We start from the raw sequence: 27658 nt of genomic DNA on the forward strand, positions 1-27658 counted from the left end.
TTGTTTAACAATAAGTTGCTTTAAGCTTTCAATGATTATACTTTTAGTGTCACACTTTGCTACAACAAATAAATATGTTTTAAATCCAAGAAAAACTCTCAAGAAAAGGATATACAAATGAACATTCCTTGCTAGAACAACTTAATAAAGTGAACAATTTATAAAGACAATGCACTTTTGTTTATAATTCTAATTAAGACCATTAGTTGGTTCTATTACTTCATTTTTAATAGGTTTTTTGAATAAGACCATTGAAACTTGCATTCAAATATTTTGTTAAAGTTGTAGGAGAGGTTAATAACCTTCTAACTAAGTAAACCTTCACTACACTAAAATTGTTATGCTTAAAGTGTCTTTCATTCCCAATATCTCTTTCTAACACGAATAACACCGAGTCTAGCATACAAATTGTGAAAAATTAACCCTACTATGTCACGTTTTATTAGGATGTGACTTAACTACAAACAACTTCAAAGATGACTTATAAATTCAAATTTGAATTTGCATCTTGTTATAGGTTTCATCTTGATCATTATATATTCTTTTAAATGAGTTTGAGAGTGACATAAGAAGTAGTTTATACATTAAACAATAAGATTTTTTACAAAGATATTAAACATATTTTTTATTTATAGTTTGATTATTTTATCACATGAATACAATTACAACAAAATATTAGTTCATCAAAATATTATTTATTATGATCAAATGTATTATGAAAACTATTTTGATTAATAGAAACTAAATTGTCAAATAGATAAGAGCATGTTATTTAAATGGCATCTTATCCTATCATACACATACTCGTAACATTGTCATGATTGTTGGAAAATAATCACAACAATATTATAATTAACAATATTAAAAAAATTAATAAAATTTAAAAAATTAAAAATAAAGAAAATTTTTATTTTCATTTAATTGAATAATAAAAATTATAGTAATAATTGACAATTAAAAAAAATATAGAACTGTATATGTTGTTTCTCTTTTAAAATTAAAAATGGTTGGAATGAAAAAAAAAAACACTCATTTACTTAATGAGATTTTCTTCATACGAAAATATTTATTCAAATAAATAAAAAGTTATACAAAATTTGTAACCATTCATTTACAAAATAATTTATTACAATTTGTACACTTTTAAATACTAATTAATCTTTTTGGTATTTTAAAATCTCAATGTAGTGAAATTTCTTTCTCTAAAAAAGAAAATATCTCAGTAATCTTATCATAAAAAAACTGTATTTTAAACTGTATTTATCTCAATGTAGTGAAACTTTTTAATAAAAAAAAATTTAAAGCTCATTTCAATAACCCCTAATTTAAATATAACCAGTGAAAATAAAGAATTAAGAATATAATCTAGTCCTTCTCGTACTCTAAACTTTAATTAAGATTGAAGTTTTTCTCTTTAAAAACACGAGAAATATTAAAACCCGAACTTCACAGACAATATCACATAATATTTACATTGCTTGTGATCTAAATTCGCAATGGCAATTTGACGAACAAGGTTCGAACTCGAAGATGGACATGATGGACGTGGATGAAACTTCTGCACCCAGAGGTTTCCTTCTACAACCTTCACTTCATTCACGAAATGAATCACGGAATTGAAACCCTTTCTCTGATTTTGTGTGTCGATGTCTTAAATGCAGAGGGCAAGCCCGTTTTGGTGATCCTGGTAGGAGCACCCGGGAGTGGTAAATCCACCTTCGGCGAAGATGTAATGCGTTCATCTACTCGCCACTGGGTTCGCGTTTGCCAGGTTTAGTTCACTCCCTTCTACCTGTTCGATGAAATGTCTCAATGGGTTTTACTTTTTCCGCTGGACGTTTATTTTACTAGGTTAACTGATCGGATAACCATGAAAGGGAAACAAAGAAAGTTTTATTTTTAAGTTGTTGTTCACGACCACTATCATATCATAGTCGTAATATGAATGTTTTTTATGATTTGCCACGGTTCTGGTATTGGCAATGCAGTTGCAACTACGCTTCAAAGCCATGAAAACAGGCTTGGGGGTGTTGGTTCGTCGTGGGAAATTAATGGGAAATGGTTGATTTTGACAGCGTTAATAAGTTTGAGTTGAATCAGGGTAGCTTTTTATGCCTTGTGCATTTGCGTATATGTGAAAGGGTGTAGACATTTGTCATGTTTTTATTGCATGTGCCCGTTCATGCCTGGGTAGGGGACTTAGGGGTATGTTTGGGTGGAGGATAAGGGTAAAAGATGAAGGATTTGGAAGAGATATCTTATTATATATTTCATTGTTAAAATACATTTTTGGCGAAGTATATTCATTCTATAAAAGAAACTTTAACAGTAGAACAAAATAAATAAAAATTGTCATTTACCTCCCCTAACGAAATATACTTGTATAAAATGATGCAATCAATATATTTTGTGAAAGCAAATTTTATGTGTGTCATTGTAATGATTGATTTGTTTGGCCTTATATAAACATCCCTTGTTAAATCTGTTAGTTACTACCATATGCGGAGAGATTGTGCGGTTCTGTGTGGGTTCGATGTACAAAATCTTATCTTTGAGTGCACAAGGATACTGTTATTGCTAAAATTAATGATTATCAAGTCTGAAGACAGTAAATTTACTGTTTTGCCAAGGCTCAACATTTGCTTTAACTCTGTTGACAGAGAGAGAGAGAGAGAGAGAGAGAGAGAGAGAGAGAGAGAGAGAGAGAGAGAGAGAGAGAGAGAGAGAGAGAGAGAGAGAGAGAGAGAGAGAGAGAACAGGTTCACCCAAATGCCTCTGATCTTATCTAACACTAGTTATACTGTTTATTAAATTGTTTTAGGACACTATTGGAAATGGCAAAGCAGGAACTAAAGCTCAGTGCCTAAGCAGTGCAACTAGTGCATTGAAGGATGGAAAGAGTGTATTTATTGACAGGTGCAATCTTGACAGAGAACAGCGGTCAGAATTCATAAAGCTTGGTGGTGGACTCCAAATAGATGTCCATGCAGTTGTACTTGATCTTCCTGCGAAGCTTTGTATTTCTCGATCAGTCAATCGAACTGGGCATGAAGGAAATTTGCAGGGTGGAAGAGCAGCTGCAGTTGTGAATAGAATGCTTCAACATAAAGAGCTTCCCAAATTAAGTGAAGGCTTTAACCGGATAACATTTTGTCAGAATGAGAATGATGTAAAAAATGCGATTAATTTATACAGCTCACTTGGGCCACTGGATAATCTTCCGCATGGCTGCTTTGGCCAGAAGAATACAGATTCGAAAATTCAAGTTGGCATAATGAAGTTCCTAAAAAGAGCAGAGGTCCCACTTGCTGCTGCATCTACAACGAGTGGCACTGAAGAGCCTACTTCCCAGACTCCGAGAAATAATTCGTACTGCAAAGATAAGGAAGCACTTTCCTCAATTTCAGATACTGACAACTTAGAGACAAAGGAAGTAGAAAGGCAAGAAGTTGGTTCTGCTGGTTCGCATGCCAATCCAGTTTGTCCGGATGATATTCCAACTCTGGCATTTCCCTCTATTTCAACATCTGATTTCCAATTCAATCTTGAGAAGGCAGCTGATATTATCGTTGAGAAGGTTGCAGAGTTCTTAAATAAGTTTAGGAATGCCAGACTTGTTCTTGTTGACTTATCTCATAAGTCAAAGATTTTGTCCTTAGTTAAAGCCAGAATTGCAGAAAAAAACATGGACACCCAAAAGTTTTTTACCCATGTTGGGGACATTACTCATCTTTATTCCAGGGGAGGTTTGCGATGCAATGCCATTGCTAATGCTGCCAACTGGTAAGTTCTATTTCTATGATTGCAATATATAAGTAAATGCGTTTGACAATAATCCATAATTATGATTTAAAAACTTGATAAACAGAAGCCGACCCTCACCCATGTACATGTGTGATTACTGACCGTTATGACACTTAGATGACATGCCATTTTGTAAATTAGTATTGCCCCGATCCCTGTACTTATCTGAAGTCACATAAGGAAGTTTTTGTCGACTTTAATTTTAGGAGCAAATGCTATATCTAGCAATTAGAGTATGCAATGTACAATCAGCTGCTAATCAATCAACTAAAACTGCCTTTGATTTTGGCATCCATTCTAATTATTTCAGTTCACACCAACACCTGTGTGTTGATTGATGTGGATCTTGTTATCTTTTACTTATTTCGCAGGCCCCACTTTAGCACTTTAAACCTGTAATAAACAATATTTCAGTCAGATCTGCCACTTTCAAATTTTCTCTTGGTTAAGTGAAAAATCCTTTGCAGGAGGTTGAAACCTGGAGGTGGAGGTGTTAATGCAGCAATTTTTAATGCTGCAGGTCCAGAACTGGAGTCTGCAACAAAAGATAAAGTAAAATCTCTTTCACCTGGGAATGCTGCTGTTGTCCCTCTGCCTTCATCTTCTCCTTTGTTCACCAGAGAGGGTGTAACCCATGTAATACATGTTCTTGGACCTAATATGAACCCACAAAGACCAAATTATCTAAATAATGATTATAATAAAGGCTGCAAAATTCTGCAAGATGCTTATACTTCACTCTTTGATGGTTTTGCGTCTATTGTGCGGAACCACCCAGGGATACCAGAGGGAAAAGGTGAAAAGCTTGAAAGGAAATCATTGGAGTTGCCGGTTCAGTCTGATTGTTCTTCCAGAAAATATTTTACAGGTACTGATCAAAAGAGTAAGAGAAGTGATGATCATGGATCAGAGAAAAGCAAGAAATGCAAGGGAACTCAGGATGACTTAGGATTGCCCTTTACTGATTCTAAGGGTGAAAAGGTAGATTCAGAGCATAGAAGAATAGAGAGGAGCAGGAGTAAGGCTTGGGGATCATGGGCTCAAGCTCTTCACCAAATAGCTATGCATCCTGAAAAGCATAAGGGTGATTTGCTTGAAATTTCCGATGATGTTGTTGTATTGAATGATATCTATCCAAAGGTTGAATTTTCACTTTTCTTTTTTTCCCCTTTTTTATTGTGTTATGAATTAGTCTGCTGCTAATGTATCAAACTGAATTTACTGGTGTTTTGCAGGCGCAGAAGCATGTTCTGGTGTTGGCACGAACTGGGGGTCTTGACTGCCTCGCTGATGTCCAAAAGGAGCACCTTCAGTTATTGAACATGATGCACGATGTGGGTTTAAAGTGGGCTGAGAAGTTCTTAAGCGAGAATGCTTCTCTGGTATTTCGACTTGGGTATCACTCGGTATGCAGAATGTATATTGAAGAGCTATTTTTCCTCTATCCTGCCCAAACAACAGGAAAAGAATGTTCTCTTTTTATTAATGAGTGACTTTAGTACTTATGTTTTCTGTGAAAACGCATTTGAGTTAGGTGATGACTAAATTGGATTCACATTAAAAATTGAGTTTAAAGATAACTTCTTTTTGTGGTTAAACGTATCAATCAATTAAAGGTTATTACTGATAAATACTATCAGTGATGTTCAACAAGGAATATATTTAAAATTGTGAAAGAAATAAGTTACTAAAATAATTACTTGTCCTGTTAGTACAAGGTTCAGTTGTGAGAAGGTTAACCATCGAGTTACTGCAAGTGCAACACTATGGCTGAGCTATTTTCATTTGTTGGTCATGGTTGAGTGTCTCATTTGTAAACTGAAATCTTCAGTAACTGCTAAACTATTTTTGTTCTGTACTATCTGCAGGCACCATCGATGCGACAACTACATTTACATGTTATTAGCCAGGACTTTGAATCAACACAATTAAAGAATAAGAAGCACTGGAACTCATTTAACACTGCTTTCTTTCGTGACTCGGTTGATGTAATGGATGAGGTCTCTAGTGATGGGAAGGCAACGTTGAAAGATGATGACAAGCTACTCTCTATGGAGTTGAGGTGCCACAGATGTAGAAGTGCACATCCAAACATACCCCGGTTAAAATCTCATATAAGAAGCTGCCAATCCCCATTTCCTGCATACCTACTTCAGAATGGACGTTTAGTGCATGCTCCGGGGGAACCTCGCAACAGTGTACAGTAGTACTAGTTTCTCTGCCTCCAATGCTTTCAAGCAACACTAGTTTTGATGCTGTCTTTTGAGTACACGAGATAAAACCATTAATGTGTAGTGAAAGATTGACGTATTTTTGCAATCTAGAGCAAGGAAAAGAAAAGAGTTTCTTTTCAGCTTACCTTGCATATACGAGTGGTAATATTAGATGGTTAAATTTTAAATCCTGTAGAAGGAATATTTCTCCTTGAACTTCGTCGTTCCTTAAGTAACAAACTATTCTTCCAGGCTTTGAGATCATTTTAAGTCAAAATCTAAAGTTTAACAAATAAATGTCGCCCGAAACTAATTCTTCAAGTACATGGACTAACTGTATTTGCACCTCTTCCATGGTTTAAGTCACGTAAAGCTCTCCTTAACCTAAAAGCGCATATATATTCAGCGTTAAACACATAATGTAGTAATGAGTTTCACGCAATTAGATTCCTTTAAAACAAAACCACCATAGATAGGTAAAAAACATTAAATCAACATAAACCGGGAGTAAATTGAAACCATTGGGGCACAAAGTAATTGGTTGAAATAAACACAACTTGTATTGAAATCCAAAGATTGATTACAGAGTTTAGCCAAAGTGGGAAACTCTAAGAACAGCAAAGAAAACTAAAAACTAGTTTGGAGAAATCATAGAACCAAACTCGGGAGTCGGTCTTTTTTTCACCAACAGTAGACTAACATAGAATTTGTGGGTAGGGTTATCTCATGTAATGAAGCCTTCATCACAACATGCATCAGTTATGCTATGAATATCAGTTTTCTTTTTCCCATGGAAGAAAGTAACATCATTTCAAAACCCTTGATGAATTTCATATGTAATTATTCAAATGCATCAGCACAACTAAACCGGTTTTGAAACAAGAATCCTTTGGGAATGCAACGTAAGTACTTCCAAAGCAAATTCATACAATATGTTCAGCTGACTCGATAACTTTCACCGGCCCTTGAATGAGGAAATGGTTAATTCATCATTTGAAGTCTCTTGTTTTTTATTTAAGTTGAATCTTCCTTGGTCCGAAATCCTTGTGGGAAAGAAACCAGGCTCTTTTGGGTTAACCAGTTCTATTTGTCTGCCTAACATTTGAATAACCGATGTCATGGTTGGCCTATCATCCGGGTATTGTTGCACGCACAACAGACTAACATGGATGCATCGTAGTACTTCTGAGACCACACATGAGTCTTTTATACTTGAGTCAATCAGCTGTAAGGCATTTTGCTCTTTCCAAACTGTCCATGCCTGAAACATGAAAGAGAACAAAGTTAGTCATTCGTTTTCAAACTCTACCACAACCAACAAGTTCTTTCTATGTGTGGTACTGTACTGGATTCCTTTAAATAAAGTCTCAAATTGTCTTACGGAACAAAAGAAAGAACTCACCAAAGATTATCAGTTAATTAGTTATTGGTGAAACCGGTATTCGTAACTAAATACTCCACCATAGATAAATAATAAGTTTGTTGAGTGCTTACATAACCAACAAGATTCAGAGTTTGGTTTCCAAGACAGAGAGCTCTATTTTTGGTGCCACATACAATCTCCAACAACAAAATACCAAAGCTGAAAACGTCCGATTTGATGGAATATAGTCCATCAACAGCATATTCGGGTGCCATGTATCCACTGCATGAAACATTTAGATTAAAAAATAGTAACACTCAAAACTCAACAAAGTGTGGTATTGTGTAGTTGGAGAAACACTCACTAAGTCCCAACAATTCTATTTGTGTTTCCTTCTATTTGGTCTCCTCCGATAGTCTTGGCCATTCCAAAATCTGATATTTTTGGATTTAAATTTTGGTCAAGTAAAATATTACTTGCTTTGAGATCTCTGTGAATAGTCCTCAACTGGGAATCTTGGTGTAGATACAAAAGCCCTCTGGCAATCCCAAATATTATTTGGAAGCGTTGGGGCCATTGCAGCAATTTACATTTTACTTTATCTGTGTTTTTTTTCACAAACATATGTTGCTCAATATTAGATATACAAGAGGAATAAGTTGCAAAATATGACTGATATAGGGAATGTTCAGTAAGTGTATTTTGTAGCCACTTTTGGAAGAAGAAAATAAGAACAAGGTAACTAAAACTAACTTATACAAGTTAAAATATAATTTTTGATAAATTAAATGAGAGAATATCTGTAAATTAGTTTATACATAAGATAATTTTAACTTCTGTAGAATGTTCGTTTTCTCTCCAAAAAGTGCTCGTGGGAAAGGTGTCACTTAAAGAGTTGGGAGAAACTGAAATTTTTATTATTGTTCACTTGAACCTAATACACATACTACCCTATTTAAAGGATAGTAGATCAACATGAAAAGGAAAAGCAGAAGGCTCCTAAAAAGCCCACTAAAAAATACATTACATTTCAACACTCTCTCTCAAACCGGAGCATATAGATCATATGTATCAAGCTTGGAACATATAAATTGAATTTTAGGCCCTCTTAGAGATTTGGTCAGAATGTCTTCGAGTTGTTCATTAGATTGGAAAAACTCAGTAACAAGTTCCTTGGACAACAACTTCTCTCTAATAAAATGACAATCAATTTCTATGTGTTTTGTTATCTCATGAAACACTGGATTGAAGGCAATATGAACGGTTGTTTGGTTGTCACATTACAGTTTCAACGGCTCATTTTCACAAAATTTCAATTTTTGAAGAAGTTGTCTAATCCATAAAAGTTCGTATGTAGTTAAAGTCATAGATTGGTATTCAACTTCAACACTAGATTGAGCAACAACACTTATCATGTATTAAATCTTTGATCAATTGGAGAATCAACCCAATCTGCATCATAATATCCTTTGATTCAAGTGCTTCCCTTGTTTTCATACAATAATCCCCGTCCTAGGTTTCCTTTTACATATATGAGAATGGGAATCACTGCATTCCAATGGTCAACATGTGGATTGTGCATAAATTGACTCATAACTCCCACTAGATAAGAAAGATCAGGTCTTGTTATTATATAAGATATATGAGTTTTCCAACCAGCCTTTTATATCTCTATGGGTCTGAGAAAAGTTCACCTTGATCTCTCATTAACTTTTGATCTGAGTCCATAGGACTATTAATGGGCTTGCAATTTGTCAGGCTTGTTTCCTCTAAAATATCAAGAGCATATTTCCTTTGTGAAACAATGACATCCTCTTTTGACTATGCCACTTTAATACCAAGAAAACATTTTGGACGACCAAGATCTTTAGTCTGAAAGTGGTTAAACAAATGATGCTTTAATTGAGTAATTCTAGTGACATCATTCCCTATAATAACAATATCATCAACATACACCATGAGATAAACACATTTGTTAGGAGAAGAATGACCATAAAACATTGAATAATCCGCTTCACATCGTTTCAATCCAAAATTTTTGCACACCTCGACCAAATTTACCAAACCAAGCTCAAGGTGATTTCTTCAAGCCATAGAGGGAACAACGTAATTTACAAACTAATCCAGACTCCTCCTGAGCAACAAACCCAAGAGGTTGCTCCATGTATATCTCCTCTTCTAGATCACCATGAAGAAAGACATTTTTAATGTCCAACTAGTAAAGTGGCCACTGACGAATAGTAGCCATAGCAAGCAAAATACGAACTGTACTGGTTTTAGCCATAAAAGAAAAAGCATCACTATAGGCAAGGCCATAACTTGAGTATATCCCTTAGTTACTAGACGAGCTTTGAGACGATCAATTTCACCAGCAAGACCAACTTTAATAGCATAAACTCCTCTACAACCAACAGACCTTTTAGGATAAAAGGATCTAACATGTTTTCCTAACTGACAAGACTTGAATGTTTTTGAGACTCGGAACCATCATCTTCAAGTTGGAAAAACTTCAATGGCCCAAACGATCATGAAAAAGTTTTGGGGATGAAGTTGTAAAATAGGAAACTAAAGAGCTATGTTTTAAGAAATAAGGTCCTCGAGACTCATGTCCTTCTCCAATCAGACGACACTTACCATGTTCCTATATAATAAAGGAATTAATAGTAAAGGCTACAAAACAATTTAAGGAACAATTCAATTGACTCAAGGAGATTAAAATCGTAATGATAATGAGAAATATACAAAACAAAATTTAAATTTAGTGAAGGAGATAAGGAAACTTTGTTAATTCCCTGAGATGACACTTTGGATCCATTGGCAACAATAATGAAATGAGGGATTTTCAGAGAGGACATGGAAGAAAATGAAGGAATGTTACCAAAGATATGGTCTTAGGCACCTGAGTCTAGGATCCATGGACTATGACTTTCCACAGATTGAGATATGCAGGCAGTTGACACATTAGACATGAAAGAGGATTGGCTAGAATTAGAAGATTTTCTAGACTTGTACTTCAAAAATTCTTGGTACTCTTCATTTGAAATTCTGAATTCTAGATCATCAGATTTAGAAACATGAGCAGCTTTTTCTAGATATCCATATAAGGCATAACATTTCTCTCGAGTATGGCCTATTTTCTTATAATATGTGCATTGATGACGCATACTACGACCACCATGTCCTCCTTGCTTTTGCCTCCTCCTCTTCCTTGTGGGGCTACCATAGCTGATGTTTCAATACCATCAATTGAATTTTCGTCTTTAACTAATGAAGGTACCCAAAGAAGTCGAGTAACTAGGTTGTCCATTAATAAGACTTGATCACCAGCTAACACTTGATCACGAACATGATCAAAATCTTAGTGTAGACTTCTTAGAATTAAGACCATGTAAAACTTATCAAGCTTCTTGTTTATGCCTTCTAAAGAATCAGCCACAAAGAAATTCTTCAATTCCTCTACGGTAGCACGAGCCTTTCATATGTCAGCAACCATATCATGATTGGCTTGTCTGAGGGAAGTCACTCTTTGAGTTGCATCAAAGATACGTTGCACATCATTAGCAAAGATATCTTGTGCTCTTTTCCAAAAGGAGGAGCATGTTTTGTAAGGTCTCAAAATTTCTAAGACCTCTTGTTCGACAGATTGCCATAGGAGAACGCATAATTGAAAATCAAGCTTCTATCATTGAGATTTCTCTTCATCAGGTACAATGGAAATATCTTGTTCCAGATGATCATGGTATCCTTGACCAAGAAACCATAACTCCACAAAGAAGACCAAGATAAAATGTTTTACGAACTGAGTTTTGCAGAAGTAATGGTAGGGGTAGCAAATAGAGAAAGTTTTCCAAAACCAGAAGTCATTCTAATGCCAAACGAAAGAGGGAAAAACTGATTTGAGGGTAGAAACCCTAGATCGAAGCTACTGTTAATGGAATAGCAAAACAACGACCATAACACACTCAAGAGACTGAGGCAAAATGACCGGTAATGGCGCGGTGATGTTTCGGCACAGGAAAGGCAATGTGTGAAGCCCACACACCCGAGGTTGGCCGGGAAGAAGCTACGAGTGACGACACGTCGGGAGGAGAATGAAGCGGCGACCACTAGGGATGGGTCACACTCGTCAAGGCACACCTAACCCTTGATTTTGCTGGAGAAAAAGCTACAACGGCGACAGCGGACGACAGCAGCGACGGACGGTAGACAGCGACACCTGGCTGGATTTGATACCAACTTAAAGAGTTGGAAGAGAACCTGAAATTTTTATTATTACTCTTCACTTAACCCTAATACACATACTAATCTATTTAAGGGATAGTAGATCAACATAAAAGGAAAAAAACAGAAGGTTCCTAAAAAGCCCACTCTAAAAGCGCCACTATAAATAACATTACATTTCAACCGTACCGTGTCTATATGCATTTTTCAAATTACATACCAAACAGGAAGGTGTCTAGGCTGCCATTGACCAGGTATTCATATACTAGTAACTTTTCTTTTCCTTGAAAACAACAACCAAGGAGCTTTACAAGATTTCGGTGTTGAAGCTTTGCTATCACATTCACTTCTGTCATGAACTCAGTGATTCCTTGTCCAGAGCTTTGTGAAAGTCTCTTGACAGCAATCTCTCTATCATCCACTAATTTTCCCTGAATAAGTGCATTCATATAATGATAGGTATCCAAAAATCACAAAATTGATGTAAAACAGATTACACAGAAGAACTTAATTAGAACCACAACCCGTTCTACCAAAGTGGTAAAAACAAAAAACATCAGATTTCAATTCTCCAAGTGTTTCGAGAGGACCAGTCTCTCCAGATTTTCCCTTTTTCAACCCACTAAAAATTACCCACAATAATCTAACATAAAAAAAATATAAAAGATAATTACACAACATAACTGCAAGAGGTTATAACTACCTGCTAGGAAGTTATAACTACTTGCCTCCTCTATTTCTTCTCACATAAACCTTGTCACTAAACCTATCATATAATTTCAAAAGATGTTTTCATAACTATACATTTCTGGACTCTAGTTGTTTCTTTTGTGTTAAGTGCTTAAATATTGAATTACCTTATATACAGGTCCAAAACCACCATGTCCAATCTTGTTGTTCGATGAAAAATTGTTAGTGGCGGTTCTGATTGAAGAAAGATCAAACAAAGTCACATCCATAACACGTAGCTGTCTTTCAATGTTCAGTTTTGTTTTTGACTTATCTGAAAAAGGAAGAAAGGAACAAGCCATTCAATAATATTATGAAAGGTGAAGGGATTGCAACAGATTTACATAGATAAATTTGTAATATTCAAATAGGGAAAGGCACAAAATATATAGTTCAACTCAATTTGTTTAATTTTTTGCAAGCTCAAACTCCCATCGTTAAATGTTACGTGGCCTCATTTCTAGTTAAACTTTAAATACACTACAAATGCATCCTGGTAATTTGAATTATTCCCAACTTCCATTAAGTATGTTGATATTAGGGACAAAGAAATGGGTGAATAATTTAGCAGCAATGTTCCTTAGGGCTCTGTAAATGACAAAATGCAAAATAAAACATTCCACTAATTACACCAACTGTGTTGGAATAAAACGAAAATTATGGGTCCCAATAAGCTGGAATGCAGGAGCTTTTGTTCCCATGCCAAAAATAATGCACGCAACTTTTCCAGACTTTCAGCACAACCACTCATTCCTTTTAACGTTTACTTCCTTCATTTATTATAAAATGAAGCCAGTATGTGCAGCAGAATGCAAGACATCCACCGAGAATCAAAATCGGTGAAGAGAGAAGCTAACAGAGAAAAACAGAGATAGCTACCACGGTAGTGTGAGTGAAAAACAGAGAGAGTCTGTTTTGTGAGTGTGTAAAACTGAGAGTTTTGTGTACCATCCGAGAGGGTGAGGTATTTACAGAGAGATCCTCAGAGAGTGAGAGAAACACTGTAATCCTACTTTCATAGTGGAGATAATTTTCTGGACTAGGTCCTGTGGTTTTTTTCGAGAGGATTTTCCACGTTAAAATTTTCAGTGTTAATTTTCTCTTTTCCTACGCTTTCATTTTTACGCTTCTGCACAGTGCCCATTTTGGGGTTCACAGAGGAGGGAACAAGTACCGCTGTTTCCCAACAGTGGTATCAGAGCTACCGATTCGAAAAAGTCACGGTCCTGTGAAACTCAAGATGGAAGGAGACATGTTCAAGCTAACTGCGGATAATTATTCCTACTGGAAGCCGATGATGGAAGATCATCTATACTGCAAGGATTTGTATGAGCCGATCACAAATCTGGAAATTCCGGAAGGGAAGACCGAAAAAGACTGGGAGATTCTGAATCGTAAAACAGTGGCTATGATTCGGAAATACATCGACAAAAGCTTGTTTGAGCATGTATCGACTTATACCGATGCGTATGAGTTATGGACAAAGCTTGAATCTATGATTCAAAAGAAGACTCCGAGAAACAAAGCTCACCTAGTCAGGCGACTCGTAAAGTTGGAGTACTCTGACGACCAGAATATGATCGAGCATCTCAATACCTTCAAAGGTATTGTGAACCAGTTAATGAAAGCTGATATGAAGATCGATGACGAATTACAGGCTCTTTTACTCATTAGTTCTCTACCTGAGAGCTGGGACACATTGGTGGTCACTCTCAGTAACTCAGCACCAGATGGAAAGCTTAGTCTGGATAACATCACAGACAGTTTACTGAATGAAGAATCCAGAAGGAAAGAAAGGGGATCGAGTAGTCACTCAAAAGCTAATGTTGTTGAGAATAGAGGAAGGAGTGAAAACAGAAGCAAAGGAAAACGTGAAAAATCACGAGGAAGATTCAAGTCTCGTTCCAAAGGTCTAACATGCTTTTATTGTGGAAAAGATGGCCACAAGAAGCAAGAATGTAGATTCCTGAAGAGAGATCAGAAGAATGGAACTGTACACCCTGATATGGTAGATCCCAAACAGAAGTTGGAGGAAAAGACCACAACAGCGGTGGTATCAAATGATGAGAATGTGTTCCTTATCACTGAGGTAAACTATCTAAATATTGCTATTGATGACTGCACTTGGATAGTAGATACCGGAGCATCTTTCCATGTTACTCCTCATGAGGGATTCTTCTCATCCTATCAAAAAGGAGACTTTGGAACAGTGAAGATGGGTAATCATGTCACAAGCAAAATTGTGGGCATAGGAGAAGTGATTTTGACGTCAGAAAATGGAAACAAACTTGTGCTGAAGGAGGTAAGACATGTACCAGAAATGCGTCTAAACCTTATCTCAGTCGGTAAGCTAGATGATGCTGGAATGAACAACTAGTTTGGAGATGAAAAATGGAAACTTAGCCGAGGAAGCATGATTGTTGCTCGTGGCAAAAAGGAAGGCTCTTTGTACGTCATGCAAGGAAAGATATGCAAAGGAGAGACAAATGTTGCTCAAGAAGAAAGTAAGGAGCTGTGGCACAAAAGACTGGGCCACATGAGCGAGAAAGGACTAGAGATCCTTGCGAAAGATCATCTCCAGAGTATAAAAGGACAACCACTTGAATTATGTGAAGACTGCCTAGCAGGTAAGCAGCGTAGAGTGTCCTTCCGTAGATCTGAAAATGGAAGAAGAAAAGAGCATATTTTGGATCTTGTACACTCAGATGTTTGTTCAACTTCTGAAAAGTCCCTTGGTGGTGCTCAATATTTTGTTACCTTCATTGATGACCACTCAAGAAAATTGTGGGTCTATCCATTGAAGAGAAAAGATGAAGTTCTACGAATCTTCAAGGAGTTTCACGCCTCAGTTGAACGTGAAACTGGTAGAAAGTTGAAATGTTTGAGAAGTGATAATGGTGGAGAGTACAGAGGTCCGTTCGAGCACTATTGCAAGACTCATGGGATCAAACATGAGAAAGTACCTCCCAAGACACCTCAGATGAATGGTGTAGCTGAAAGATTCAACAGAACGATTGCCGAGAAGGTCAGGAGCATGTTGTCTCACGCAAAACTTCCCAAGTCATTCTCGGGGGAGGCAGTGGTGACAGCAGCTGATTTAATCAACTTATCACCATCAAGACCATTAAACGGTAAGATTCCAGAAGAAGTATGGTTCGGTAAAAAGGCCTCGTATCGCAACTTGAAAGTCTTCGGATGTAAGGCATCTGTTCACATTCCGAAAGATGAAAGAGCAAAGCTCGATGCTAAGGCGAAAGAGTGCATATACCTTGGTTCTCCAAGAGATGAATTTGGTTTCAGATTATGGGATCCTGCAAACAGAAAGATTGTTCGAAGCAGAGATGTGGTGTTCTTTGAAGATCAGACAATCAAAGACATCAAGAAAGTGGAGAAACCAACACTTAAGCTGATAAGTGATCAAAGCCCTATTGTGATGAACAACTTAGGGGGAGAAACTCATCAAGCCGAACCAGAGTTACAACTTGATGAAATGGCTGAAGAAACATATCAACCTAATCTGACGGAAGAAGATCAACCAATTGAGGATGCTCCGCAAGAACCCCAATTGAGACGATCAACAAGGCAGAAGCAACCGTCAAGAAGGTATTTTTCAGATGAATATGTTAATTTTACAGATGAAGGTGAACCTCAAAGCTTTGTAGAAGCAATGGAGACGAAAGACAAAGGCAAATGGTTGCAAGCCATGGAAGAGGAGATGCAATCCTTAAAGGAAAATCAGACTTATGATTTGGTAGAATTACCAAAAGAAAGGAGAGCATTGCAAAACAAATGGGTGTTCAAGCTCAAGAATGAAGAGAACAACCCAAGCCCAAGGTACAAAGCACGAATTGTCGTGAAGGGATGCAACCAGAAGAAAGGAATAGATTTTGATGAAATATTCTCACCAGTAGTGAAGATGACATCCATTAGAGCGATTCTCGGTCTGGCAGCAACACTAGACCTGGAGATTGAACAACTGGACGTCAAGACAGCATTCTTACATGGAGACCTAGAAGAAGAAATTTACATGAAGCAACCAGAGGGTTTTGAAGAACCAGGCAAAGAACACTTAGTGTGTCGTCTGAAGAAAAGCCTCTATGGTCTGAAGCAAGCTCCAAGACAATGGTACAAGAAATTTGATTTCTTCATGATCCAACATAATTTCAAGAAGACCTCCGCAGACCATTGCGTGTTTGTGAAGCATTATGAAAATGGTGAGTCCATCATACTTCTCTTGTATGTTGATGATATGTTGATTGTAGGGAAGGACAAAATTAAAATAGTTGCTCTCAAGAAGGCATTAAGCAAGTCTTTTGCCATGAAAGACCTGGGTGCAGTAAAGAAGATACTTGGAATGAAAATATCCAGAGATCGTTCTAGAAGAATGCTATGGGTATCTCAAGAAGATTACATTGAGAAGATTCTCAAAAGGTTCAACATGCACAATGCCAAATCTGCTCGTGTTCCAATTGCTGGACATTTCAAACTCAGCAAGTCTCAATGTCCAAAGAATGAAGAAGAAAAAGAAGAAATGAGCAAGGTACCCTACTCTTCTGTCGTGGGTAGCCTTATGTATGCAATGGTTTGTACAAGGCCAGATATTGGCTATGCTGTAGGAGTTGTGAGCAGATTCCTGTCAAATCCAGGAAAAGAGCATTGGGAAGCTGTTAAGTGGATACTAAGGTATCTAAGAGGATCTGCCAAAAGAAGCTTGTGTTTTGGCAATGGAGATCTAAAGCTAATCGGATATTCAGACTCAGACATGGCTGGAGATGTCGATTCAAGGAAGTCAACATCAGGTTATCTGATTACTTTTGCAGGGGGAGCTGTTTCTTGGCAGTCAAAGCTACAAAAATGTGTGACATTGTCTACTGCTGAAGCAGAGTATGTAGCGGTGACTGAAGCCTCTAAAGAGATGCTATGGATGAAGAATTTCCTAAGTGAATTAGGACATGATCAAGACGATTATGTGGTGAACTGTGATAATCAAAGTACCATCCATCTAACCAAGAACCCCATGTTCCATTCACGCTCGAAGCATATCGACGTGCGGTATCACTGGATACGAGAAGCGCTGGATGAGAAGAAATTGAAGATTGAGAAAATCCATACAGACTTGAATTGGTCCGATATGATGACTAAGTCAATTCCAACCAAGAAGGTTGAAGATTGTTGCCAAGGTGCTGGTCTGGTGGTATCTTCCAGATAGAAGACCCATTTATTTGTTTTATGGGGGAGTTTTGTTGGAATAAAACGAAAATTATGGGTCCCAATAAGCTGGAATGCAGGAGCTTTTGTTCCCATGCCAAAAATAATGCACGCAACTTTTCCAGACTTTCAGCACAACCACTCATTCCTTTTAACGTTTACTTCCTTCATTTATTATAAAATGAAGCCAGTATGTGCAGCAGAATGCAAGACATCCACCGAGAATCAAAATCGGTGAAGAGAGAAGCTAACAGAGAAAAATAGAGATAGCTACCACGGTAGTGTGAGTGAAAAACAGAGAGAGTCTGTTTTGTGAGTGTGTAAAACTGAGTTTTGTGTACCATCCGAGAGGGTGAGGTATTTACAGAGAGATCCTCAAAGAGTGAGAGAAACACTATAATCCTACTTTCATAGTGGAGATAATTTTCTGGACTAGGTCCCGTGGTTTTTTTCGAGAGGATTTTCCACGTTAAAATTTTCAGTGTTAATTTTCTCTTTTCCTACGCTTTCATTTTTACGCTTCCGCACAGTGCCCATTTTGGAGTTCACAGAGGAGGGAACAAGTACCGCTGTTTCCCAACAAACTGTGATAGCTATTAGCTTTAGTTTTATCTATGATGAGGCAGAGGTCTTCTTGTTTGATTTTGATCAAACTCATAAATAATCAGTGGCTGCAATAATTATTGACTAATCAAGTAATGAGAGATCTAGAGCATTCACATAACTTTGATAATTATTTTCTGCTTTTGGCTCCTCTGAGAAAAGAAAACATGAGAATTTTGAGATTGTTGTTCATTATTATGAAATTATGTCAAAGAGATACGACGGAATAGAACCCTGCTATAAGGTAATTTAACCAAGATTCCAAAGGATTTTCAACAAGATCAATAACAGCAGAATTTCCGTTTAGAATATAATATATAGAAATGTTCACCTATAATTGCAGAGAAATGTGAGGGAATAGAAGAATAATTTTACCTGAAATGTTCCTTCTGTAGACAGAATAAATAGCTAGCATCACTCCAAAAGTTGCAGCAATGGAGGTTACAAATACTGTTGTAGAGTTCTTCTTGTGACTGATAGACTCTTCACAGTTGAATTGGATCAAATAAAAAACATTTGTTCAATTCCATATTGAAGGACAAAGGTTAAACTATCTCACACAAGATTGAAACTCGGAACAGAAAAATAAAAAAAAATAAAACTGCCAAAGTTTTTACCTAATTTTGTAGGATTGAACCTTAGATATAGGCGCTGCCCCATTTCTGGATTTGAATAGAGTTTGATGTCAAATAAATCACCAAACCACATGACACAGCCACTGCCAGCTCCACTTATATTTGAATTGGTATATGCCATGCAAGAACAATTATTCAAGCACTTGGCTCTGCATTGTTTTAAATCAATAGTCTCATCCACAAACGTATATTCAGTATCCGGCACTTTTAAACCATCCATGAAGAAAAAATCATCACCCAATTTGTCTTCACAGTTAAGTGAATGTTGGAGAACACATCCTTGGGACCATTCCACTGAGTTCCACTTCTCAGGCGACTTAGGCTTGAACCCTTTTAAACAATCACACATTGCTGATGCAGAAGTGGTGCAATAAGTATTGGCTCCACAAACTCTATAATGATCACAGTAATCTTTTGGCATTGTTGAATACAAAGTTCATGTTTTCTCTGACCATACATAATATTGATACTCTTGAGCAGTTTGGTTTAGTTCCACTTTTGTTACTAAACTAGTTTTCTTGAGGCTCCATCTGAAATAACCCTCTCCCTTGTTAGAGACAAATTTGTAATGGTAAATCGTATTAAGTGGCCTTCCACTGAAACGCAAACCATTCCATGGCCCATGTCTATAGTGCTTTTTTGGTCCTTTCATCATATACATCTCAGGATAAGGATGAAGAACAATGCCCCAAGACAAGTCTCCAGGTGTTGGATCATCATAACTCTTCCAAGCTTTCAGGAAAACACTGAGATTTCTTTTGAGGTCCCATCCAAGCTTCATTCCTGGCAGCATTGTATTAGATGGATGATCAAAGCTTTGCCACAGATATGCCTCTGCCTCTGCTTCATTTTCATCTCTTATCACAAGATTGCCAGATTCCAAGAGCTCTGCTACTGGATTCTGTGCCTTTTCTTCAGAACTTGTGCACCAAACAACCGTGTTGTTTTGTGTGAGGACCAAATTTCCAGAACTGTTTAGTTTCAAGATGGTTGAAGAGTCGTTGATTGAGATGGCACTGTTTGCAACCCATACTATGTTTTGTACAGGGATATTCTTGTACCAGATCCCGAGGTATGTTTTGTTGGGATTTCCTAGGTTGAAGAAACCGAGTTCAAACATTCCACCGGGGGAAACTAAGGTCTCTCTGTTACTGAGGAACTGGGATTGTGTAAGGGATGAAATTTCTGCTGCTATGAAAACTGTTTCGGAATCTAAAAACAGTTTATGAACAATGCAACTCATTAGGAAAAGAATAAAGTTCATTGAGTACTAAGCTTGGCAGTTAGAGCTTAACACAGCGTTGCGGAGGACTAAGAACACCGAAACCACTGAATATTTTAAGAGGGGTTAACAAAATTTATAATGCACAAGCTATAATAATGAAGTCAAAATTTTTGTGTATTCTCTAACTCTTTATGAAAACCAACAAGATGGCATCATCAGTGGTGAGACTAGCACAATTTTCATTAACTCCAACGCATACATTTCATACTTGTGACTAGATATTTGTTGGTGATATGATAAACATCCAATAAAGGTCATACGCGAAATTAGATGTTTGTTGATGATCTAATACAAGTTCAATAATGGATAATGCAATAAGTCCATCAAAGACTCTGATATATACAACAAGTTCATACTTGCCGTTTTCCATCTTTGACTTTGATAATTTAAAGTTGAGACTTAGTCTTTAATTTATTATTTTCCCTTTTTTCACAGTTTATTTTTCTTTAAGTATTAATGTGAATGTAAAAGTGAACAAGTTGAAAACAATAGAAATATAATGCCACTTTCAAGATCAAGTGTACTCATATGTTTGAATAACTCACTAATTCATAAAGAAGTTTTCTCGGACCCTATATAAACTTTTCCATGAAACCATTTTAGTTGTTCAAAATAACAAAATTTCTTTCTTTCCTAGAGCATTCAACACGTCCAAAACTAGTTGCGTAGTTGTTATAAATAGACCACAATAAATGATAACTTGTGAGTGATGGTTAATGCCTATACGAAAAGTTTTAGTGAAACTAAGCTAAGGAGCATGCATTAGTTTTTCTAATGAATGGATTGTAATCAGGTCTTGTCAATAGACTATTCTTAAACGTTTTGCCGTGGGCATGGAACAGGGAAGATCTTTCAACACTTGGTAAAGCTATTTTCTTTTGAGTAACCAATACGCCAAGCCTCTCTTTGACATGTTGAGATTTTTGAAAGACTTTCTGTACTGTATATATGGCTGAAGACCCCTTTTTCATGCTAATCAAGGCTTATAACTCAGATATACATAATATCGGTTACCGAATACCTGGTATTGAACAACCTGGAACTAACACGACAATCCTCACATACTTCAAGGACCATGAGGTGGAGACTGGGTACCGCTTACCGATATTTCCAAATGCCTGCTGAGGACATTCCAATGTTACAAGACTTATCTAAAAACAAGTTAGTTTCATAGGTAAGTTGGCCATTGAGCCTCAGGGCTAATGAGTCCATAACTGTGGTCCATTCAAACGAGACTCATGGTCAACAAAATACATCTATAAATATTATTTTAATGATAGTTTGATTTCACTTTTGTATTTAATATACATTTGATCAAGGGCTAACTTGAGCATCAGATAATCTTTTGCAAACATTCTTCGTTATGTGATATAAGGAGAGACTTCGCAAACGAATACGGAGTAGTGGTGAAGTCGTGAAAAGAAGATAACTTTGCAGGGTACGTTCGATCTGCATGTGTAATTTTGGAATAGGTCGACTACATTATTTGGGAAATGCATGAAGGGATATGTGGGTACCACTTAGGGGCACAAACAATGACAATCTGGGTCCAGGGTCAGATACTTTTGGCCTAATATGGAAGTGGATTGTGCAGCTGATGTTAGAAAGTGTAAGCCTTGTCAAAATCATGGAAATTTGGTGCATAGTCGGGAGGAAGAGCTTCATAACATTTTCTCCCCATGGCCTTTTGTGAAATGGACATCTTATGTCCTTTTGTGCGAGGTAAAGGAGTGAAGTGAAGTAATGAGTTTCACGTAAGCAAATTCATTTAAAACAAACACCACTATAGATAGGGTAAAAAAAAAAATCAAATCAACTTAAACCGAGAGTAAAATTAAAACCATTGGGGCACAAAATCAACACAACATGTCTTAAAATCCAAAGATTGATTACAGAGTTTACCAAAATGGGAAACTCCAAGAACAGCAAAGAAAACTAAAAACTAGCTGAGAAAAATTATAGAACCAAACTAGGGAGTCGATCTTTCCCTATCTTCTTATCGTACTTTTTTCGATATCAGGTTCAGCATCTCTTGTTGTTGTTGCACCAACAGTAGATAACATGGAATTTGTGGCTAGGTTATGCTATCAGTATCAGTTTTCTTTTTCCCATGGAAGAAAGTAACATCATTTCAAAACCCTTGATGAATTTCATATGTAATTATTCAAATGCATTAGCCCAACTAAACATGTTTTGAAACAAGAATCCTTTGGGAATGCAACGTAAGTACTTCCAAAGGATATTCATCCAATATGTTCAGCTGACTCGATAACTTTCACCGGCCATTGAATGAGGAAATGGTTAATTCATTATTTGTAGTCTCTTGTTTTTTATTTGAGTTGAATCTTCCTTGGTCCGAAATCCTTGTGGGAAAGAAACCAGGCTCTTTTGGGTTAACCAGTTCTATTTGTCTGCCTAACATTTGAATAACCGATGTCATGGTTGGCCTATCATCCGGGTATTGTTGCACGCACAACAGACTAACATGGATGCATCGTAGAACTTCTGAGACCACACATGAGTCTTTTATACTTGAGTCAATCAACTGTAAGGCATTTTGCTCTTTCCAAACTGTCCATGCCTGAAACATGAAAGAGAACAAAGTTAGTTACTCCTTTTCAAACACTACCACAACCAACAAGTTCTTGCTATGTGTGGTACTATACTTGATTCCTTTAAATAAAGTCTCAAATTGTCTTATGGAACAAAAGAAAGAACTCACCAAATATTATCAGTTAATTAGTTATTGGTGAAACTAAATACTCTACCATAGATAAATAATAAGTTCTTTGAGTGCTTACATAACCAACAAGATTCAGAGTTTGGTTTTCATTGCAGAGAGCTCTATTTTTGCTGCCACTTATAATCTCCAACAACAAAATACCAAAGCTGAAAACGTCCGATTTGATGGAATACAGTCCATCAACAGCATATTCTGGAGCCATGTATCCACTGCATGAAACATTTAGATTAAAAAAATCGTAACATTCAAAACTAAACCAAGTGTGATGTTGTATAGTTAGAGAAACACTCACTAAGTCCCAACAACTCTATTTGTGTTTCCTTCTATTTGGTCTCCTCCGAAAGCCTTGGCCAATCCAAAATCTGATATTTTTGGATTTAACTTTTGGTCAAGTAAAACATTACTTGCTTTGAGATCTCTGTGAATAATCCTCAACTGGGAATCTTGGTGTAGATACAAAATCCCTCTGGCAATCCCAACTATTATGTGGAAGCGTTGGGGCCATTGCAGCAATTTACCTTTTACTTCATCTGTGTTTTTTTTCACAAACATATGTTGCTCAATATTAGATATACAAGAGGACTAAGCTGCAAAATACGACTGATCTAGGGATGTTCAGTAAATGTATTTTTGTAGCCACTTCTGGAAGAAGAAAATAAGAACAAGAAAGGTAACTACAACTAACTTATACAATTTAAAATATAATTTTTGATAAATTAAATGAGAGAATATCTATAAATTAGTTTCTACATAAGCTAATTTTAACTTCCGTAGAATGTTTGTTTTCTCTCCAAAAAGTGCTCGTGGGAAAGGTGTCTATATGCATTTTTCAAATTACATACCAAACAGGAAGGTGTCTAGGCTTCCATTGACCAGGTATTCATATACTAGTAACTTTTCTTTTCCTTGAAAACAACAACCAAGGAGCTTTACAAGATTTCGGTGTTGAAGCTTTCCTATCACATTCACTTCTGTCATGAACTCAGTGATTCCTTGTCCAGAGCTTTGTGAAAGTCTCTTGACAGCAATCTCTCTATCATCCACTAATTTTCCCTGCATAAGTGCATTCATTTCATTTCAAAAGCTGTTTTCATAGCAATACATTTATGGACTCTAGCTGTTTCTTGTGTGTTAAGTGCTTAAATATTGAATTACCTTATATACAGGTCCAAAACCACCCTGTCCAATCTTATTGTTGAATGAAAAGTTGTTAGTGGCGGTTTTGATGGAAGAAAGATCAAACAAAGTCACATCCAGAACACGTAGCTGTCTTTCAATGTTCTCTTTTGTCTTTGACTTATCTGGAAAAGGAAGAAAGGAACAAGCCATTCAATAATATTATGAAAGATGAAGGGATTGCAACTGATTTACATAGATAAATTTGTAATATTCAAATAGGGAAGGGCACAAAATATACTGTAGATATTAGGGACAAAGTTATGGGTGAATAATTTAGCAGCAACGTTCTTTAGGACTCTGTATATGACAAAATGGAAAATAAAAATCCCACTAATTGCACCAACTGTGCTAGCTATTAGCTTTAGTTGTGTCCCTTCATGGTTGTTTCTGATCAAACACATAAATAATCCGTGATTGCAGAGAAATGTTAGAGAAGGGAAGAATAATTTTACCTGAAGTGTTGCTTCTGTATACAAAATAAATAGCAAGCATCACTCCAATAGTTGCAGCAATGGATGTTACATATATTATTGTAGGGTTCGTCTTGTGACTGATAGACTCTTCACAGTTGAATTGGATCAAATAAAACAACATTTTTTCAATTACGTATTGAAGGACCAAGCTTAAACTCTGTCACACAATATTGAAACTCGGAAGAGAGAAGTAATAAAGAGATCAAACAGCAAAAGTATTTACCTATTTTTTTAGGATTGAACCTTATATATAGGCGCTGCCCCATTTCTGGATTTGAATAGAGTTTGATGTCAAATAAATCACCAAACCACATGACACAGCCACTGCCAGCTCCACTTATATTTGAATTTGTATATGCCATGCAAGAACAGTTATTCAAGCACTTGGCGCTGCATTGTTTTAAGTCAATAGTGTCATCCACAATCGTATATTCAGTATCCGGCACTTTCAAGCCATCCATGAAGAAAAAACTATCTCTCAACTTATCTTTGCAGCTAAGTTGATGTTTGAGGACACATCCTTGAGACCATTCCACTGAGTTCCATTCCTCAGGAGACTTGGGCTTGAACCCTTTTAAGCAATGACACATTGTTGATGCAAAAGTGCTGCAATATGTATTTGCTCCACAAACTCCGTAATTATCACAGTAGTCTACTGGCATTGTCGATTTCAAAATCCAGGATTTCTCTGACCATACATAGCGTTGACACTCTTGAGCAGTTTGGTTCAGTTCCACTTTTTTTACTAATCTAGTTTTCTTGAGTCTCCATCTGAGATAGACCTCTTCCTTGTTGGAGACAAACTCATAATGGTAGATGGTGTTAAGTGGCTTTCCACTGAAATGCAAACCATTCCATGGCCCATGTCTATAGTGCTTTTTTGGTCCCTTCATCATATACAACTCAGGATAAGGATGCAGAACAATGCCCCAAGATAAGTCTCCTGGTGTCGGATCATCATCGCTTTTCCAAGCTTTCAGGAAAACACTGAGATTTCTTTTGAGGTCCCATCCAAGCTTCATTCCTGGCAGCATTGTATTAGATGGATGATCAAAGCTTTGCCACAGATATGCCTCTGCCTCTGCTTCATTTTCATCTCTTATCACAAGATTGCCAGAGTCCAAGAGCTCTGCTACTGGATTCTGCGCCTTTTCTTCAGAACTTGTGCACCAGACAACCGTGTTGTTTTGTGTGAGGACCAAATTGCCAGAACTGTTTAGTTTCAAGATGGCAGAAGAATCCTTGATTGAGATGGCACTGTTTGCAACCCATACTATGTTTTGTACAGGGATATTCTTGTACCAGATCCCGACGTAGGTTTTGTTGGGATTTCCTAGGTTGAAGAAACCGAGTTCAAACATTCCACCGGGGGAAACTAAGGTCTCTCCGTAACTGAGGAACTGGGATTGTGTAAGGGACGAAGTCTCTGCTGCTATAAAAACTGATTCAGAAGGAAAAAATAGTTTATGAAATATGCAACTCATTAGAAAAAGAATGAAGTTCATGTTTCGGAGGACTAAGAAAACTGAAACCAATGAATATTTTCAAAATTTATAATGCACAAGTTTTAATAATGAAGTGAAAATTTTGTGGGTATGCGCTAACTCTTTATGAAAACCAATAACATGGCATCATCAATGCTGTACTGGCACAATTTTCATTGAAGATGATGATTGTTTTATAACTGTAAAATTACAAGAAGCCAGAGGTCGGCACTCAGCATCAGAAGAAACGGTGAAGTTTCACTGACAAATACCTTTGTCCGTGATGTTTTCCATCATGACTTTGGTAATTTAATGTTGTGATTTATTCTTTAGACTTAATTACTATTTTGAAAACAATGATAGTTCACTTTTAAAAAAACGGTTAATTTCGTCTTTTATATATATATATATATATATATATATATCATGACATATTTCCTAGACATGGTCAAACACAAGAGTTGAAATCATATGTGCAAGATGGATCTAGCCTGTATCTTTTAGATTTTATATTTTGAGTCAAGTAGTATGGGATTTATTTGGATTTTGTATTATGGTCTAAGTATTCTAGGATTTATTTAGGTTTTATATTTTGGGTCAAGAAGTGTAAGGTTTTTAAACCACTTGGGTCAACAAAGGTCAATGTCCAATGTTAACCCAAAGTAAATGTCCAAGAGCTTAGGTTAAGTGATCAAATTTTAAATCTAGCTTGGTGGACAAGGGTGTGTGGACCTCCCATGTGAGAGTGGTCATGTGTCATGCTCACATTAGAAAGGTTTCTACATAGGTCACATGTCATTCTACGAATGGAAATGATTCTCTATGGGTAGTGGTCACATGTCCTCTTCTTATTAGAGAGGATTTTTGTCATTGTCTTTAAGTTAGTTCAAGATACTGTTTTTAGAGTTTTGCTTCTATATTTTTGAGACATCCTTAACCTATAAATAGTAGTGTCTCCCCATCTTGTCTTTCCTTTTGAATTTGAGTAAAGTTATCTTGTCATTTTTGTGCTATATTCACTTAGGTTATCAAAGGCTAAAACATCTCATGTAATCTCTTCTAACCACCTTCTTCTAGGGTTGATAACCCACCTCTCTAAGAGAACCATCCCATCACCACCAAAACGCGAGTTTTACCCCTTATCATCCATAGCTTCCGCACCTTCATCGTTATCATAATATCTCTTCATGTTTTGGACACCTAACTTAAAAAGTTTGCTATCACAATTTTTATTATTTTCCTGTACATGTTAATGGAAAGTTCCACCTAGTACAAATGAACAAGTTGAAAACAAAAACCAAAAAATGGAAAAAAAAAACTTAATACTTTTTTAAAAGTCAAGTGTACTCATTCAGATGAATAACTTAGTAATTTGTTAATAAAGATTTGTCAAACCCTCCAACCCTTAATGAAATTTTCCATAAAAATCATTTTCGTTGTTGAAAATAACGAAATTACTTTGTCTTTCCACACTTGTTAATGCTCATTTTCTGTTGAGTAACCAATGCGCTAGCTAAGACTCTCTTTCACATGTTGAGATTTCTTAAAGACTTGCCTTTCTTACCAAAAACACATCTCTACTATAGAGCACACATTTTACATTGGTCTACGTTAGTTGTTATAAAAACTAATAAAAAAATTGCTATAAGTTACTTTTTTTTAAAGTTACTTTGACTAATTGATGTGGAATCTCGTTTTTCTTATGAACGTTTGCAACA

At 36.5% G+C, this 27658-nt stretch overlaps 1 protein-coding gene and 1 pseudogene across 1 annotated transcript; one reads left to right on the plus strand and one right to left on the minus strand.

Annotated features, from left to right (window-relative positions):
* Nucleotides 1-1432: 1432 nt before the first annotated feature.
* LOC108346640 (transcription factor bHLH140) lies at nt 1433-6169 on the plus strand. Its single transcript, XM_052868850.1, has 6 exons — nt 1433-1570; nt 1662-1771; nt 2822-3783; nt 4272-4944; nt 5040-5210; nt 5673-6169. Exons 1-6 carry the CDS (start codon nt 1531-1533, stop codon nt 6009-6011), a joined length of 2295 nt encoding a protein of 764 aa, XP_052724810.1. The 5' UTR covers nt 1433-1530; the 3' UTR covers nt 6012-6169.
* A 479-nt stretch (nt 6170-6648) lies between these two features.
* Nucleotides 6649-26234, minus strand: LOC108346641 (uncharacterized; annotated as a pseudogene).
* Nucleotides 26235-27658: the final 1424 nt, after the last annotated feature.

The sequence above is a fragment of the Vigna angularis genome, chromosome 9 (assembly GCF_016808095.1).
Source record: "Vigna angularis cultivar LongXiaoDou No.4 chromosome 9, ASM1680809v1, whole genome shotgun sequence".
Lineage (NCBI taxonomy): Eukaryota > Viridiplantae > Streptophyta > Magnoliopsida > Fabales > Fabaceae > Vigna > Vigna angularis.

Excerpts from the sequence above, each read along its gene's own strand:
- LOC108346640 (XM_052868850.1), top strand. The coding sequence starts at position 1,531 with ATGGACATGATGGACGTGGATGAAACTTCTGCACCCAGAG. Across the intron at positions 4,945-5,039 it reads TGAATGATATCTATCCAAAG|GCGCAGAAGCATGTTCTGGT; the intron begins GTTGAATTTTCA and ends GGTGTTTTGCAG. Across the intron at positions 5,211-5,672 it reads TTCGACTTGGGTATCACTCG|GCACCATCGATGCGACAACT; the intron begins GTATGCAGAATG and ends TACTATCTGCAG.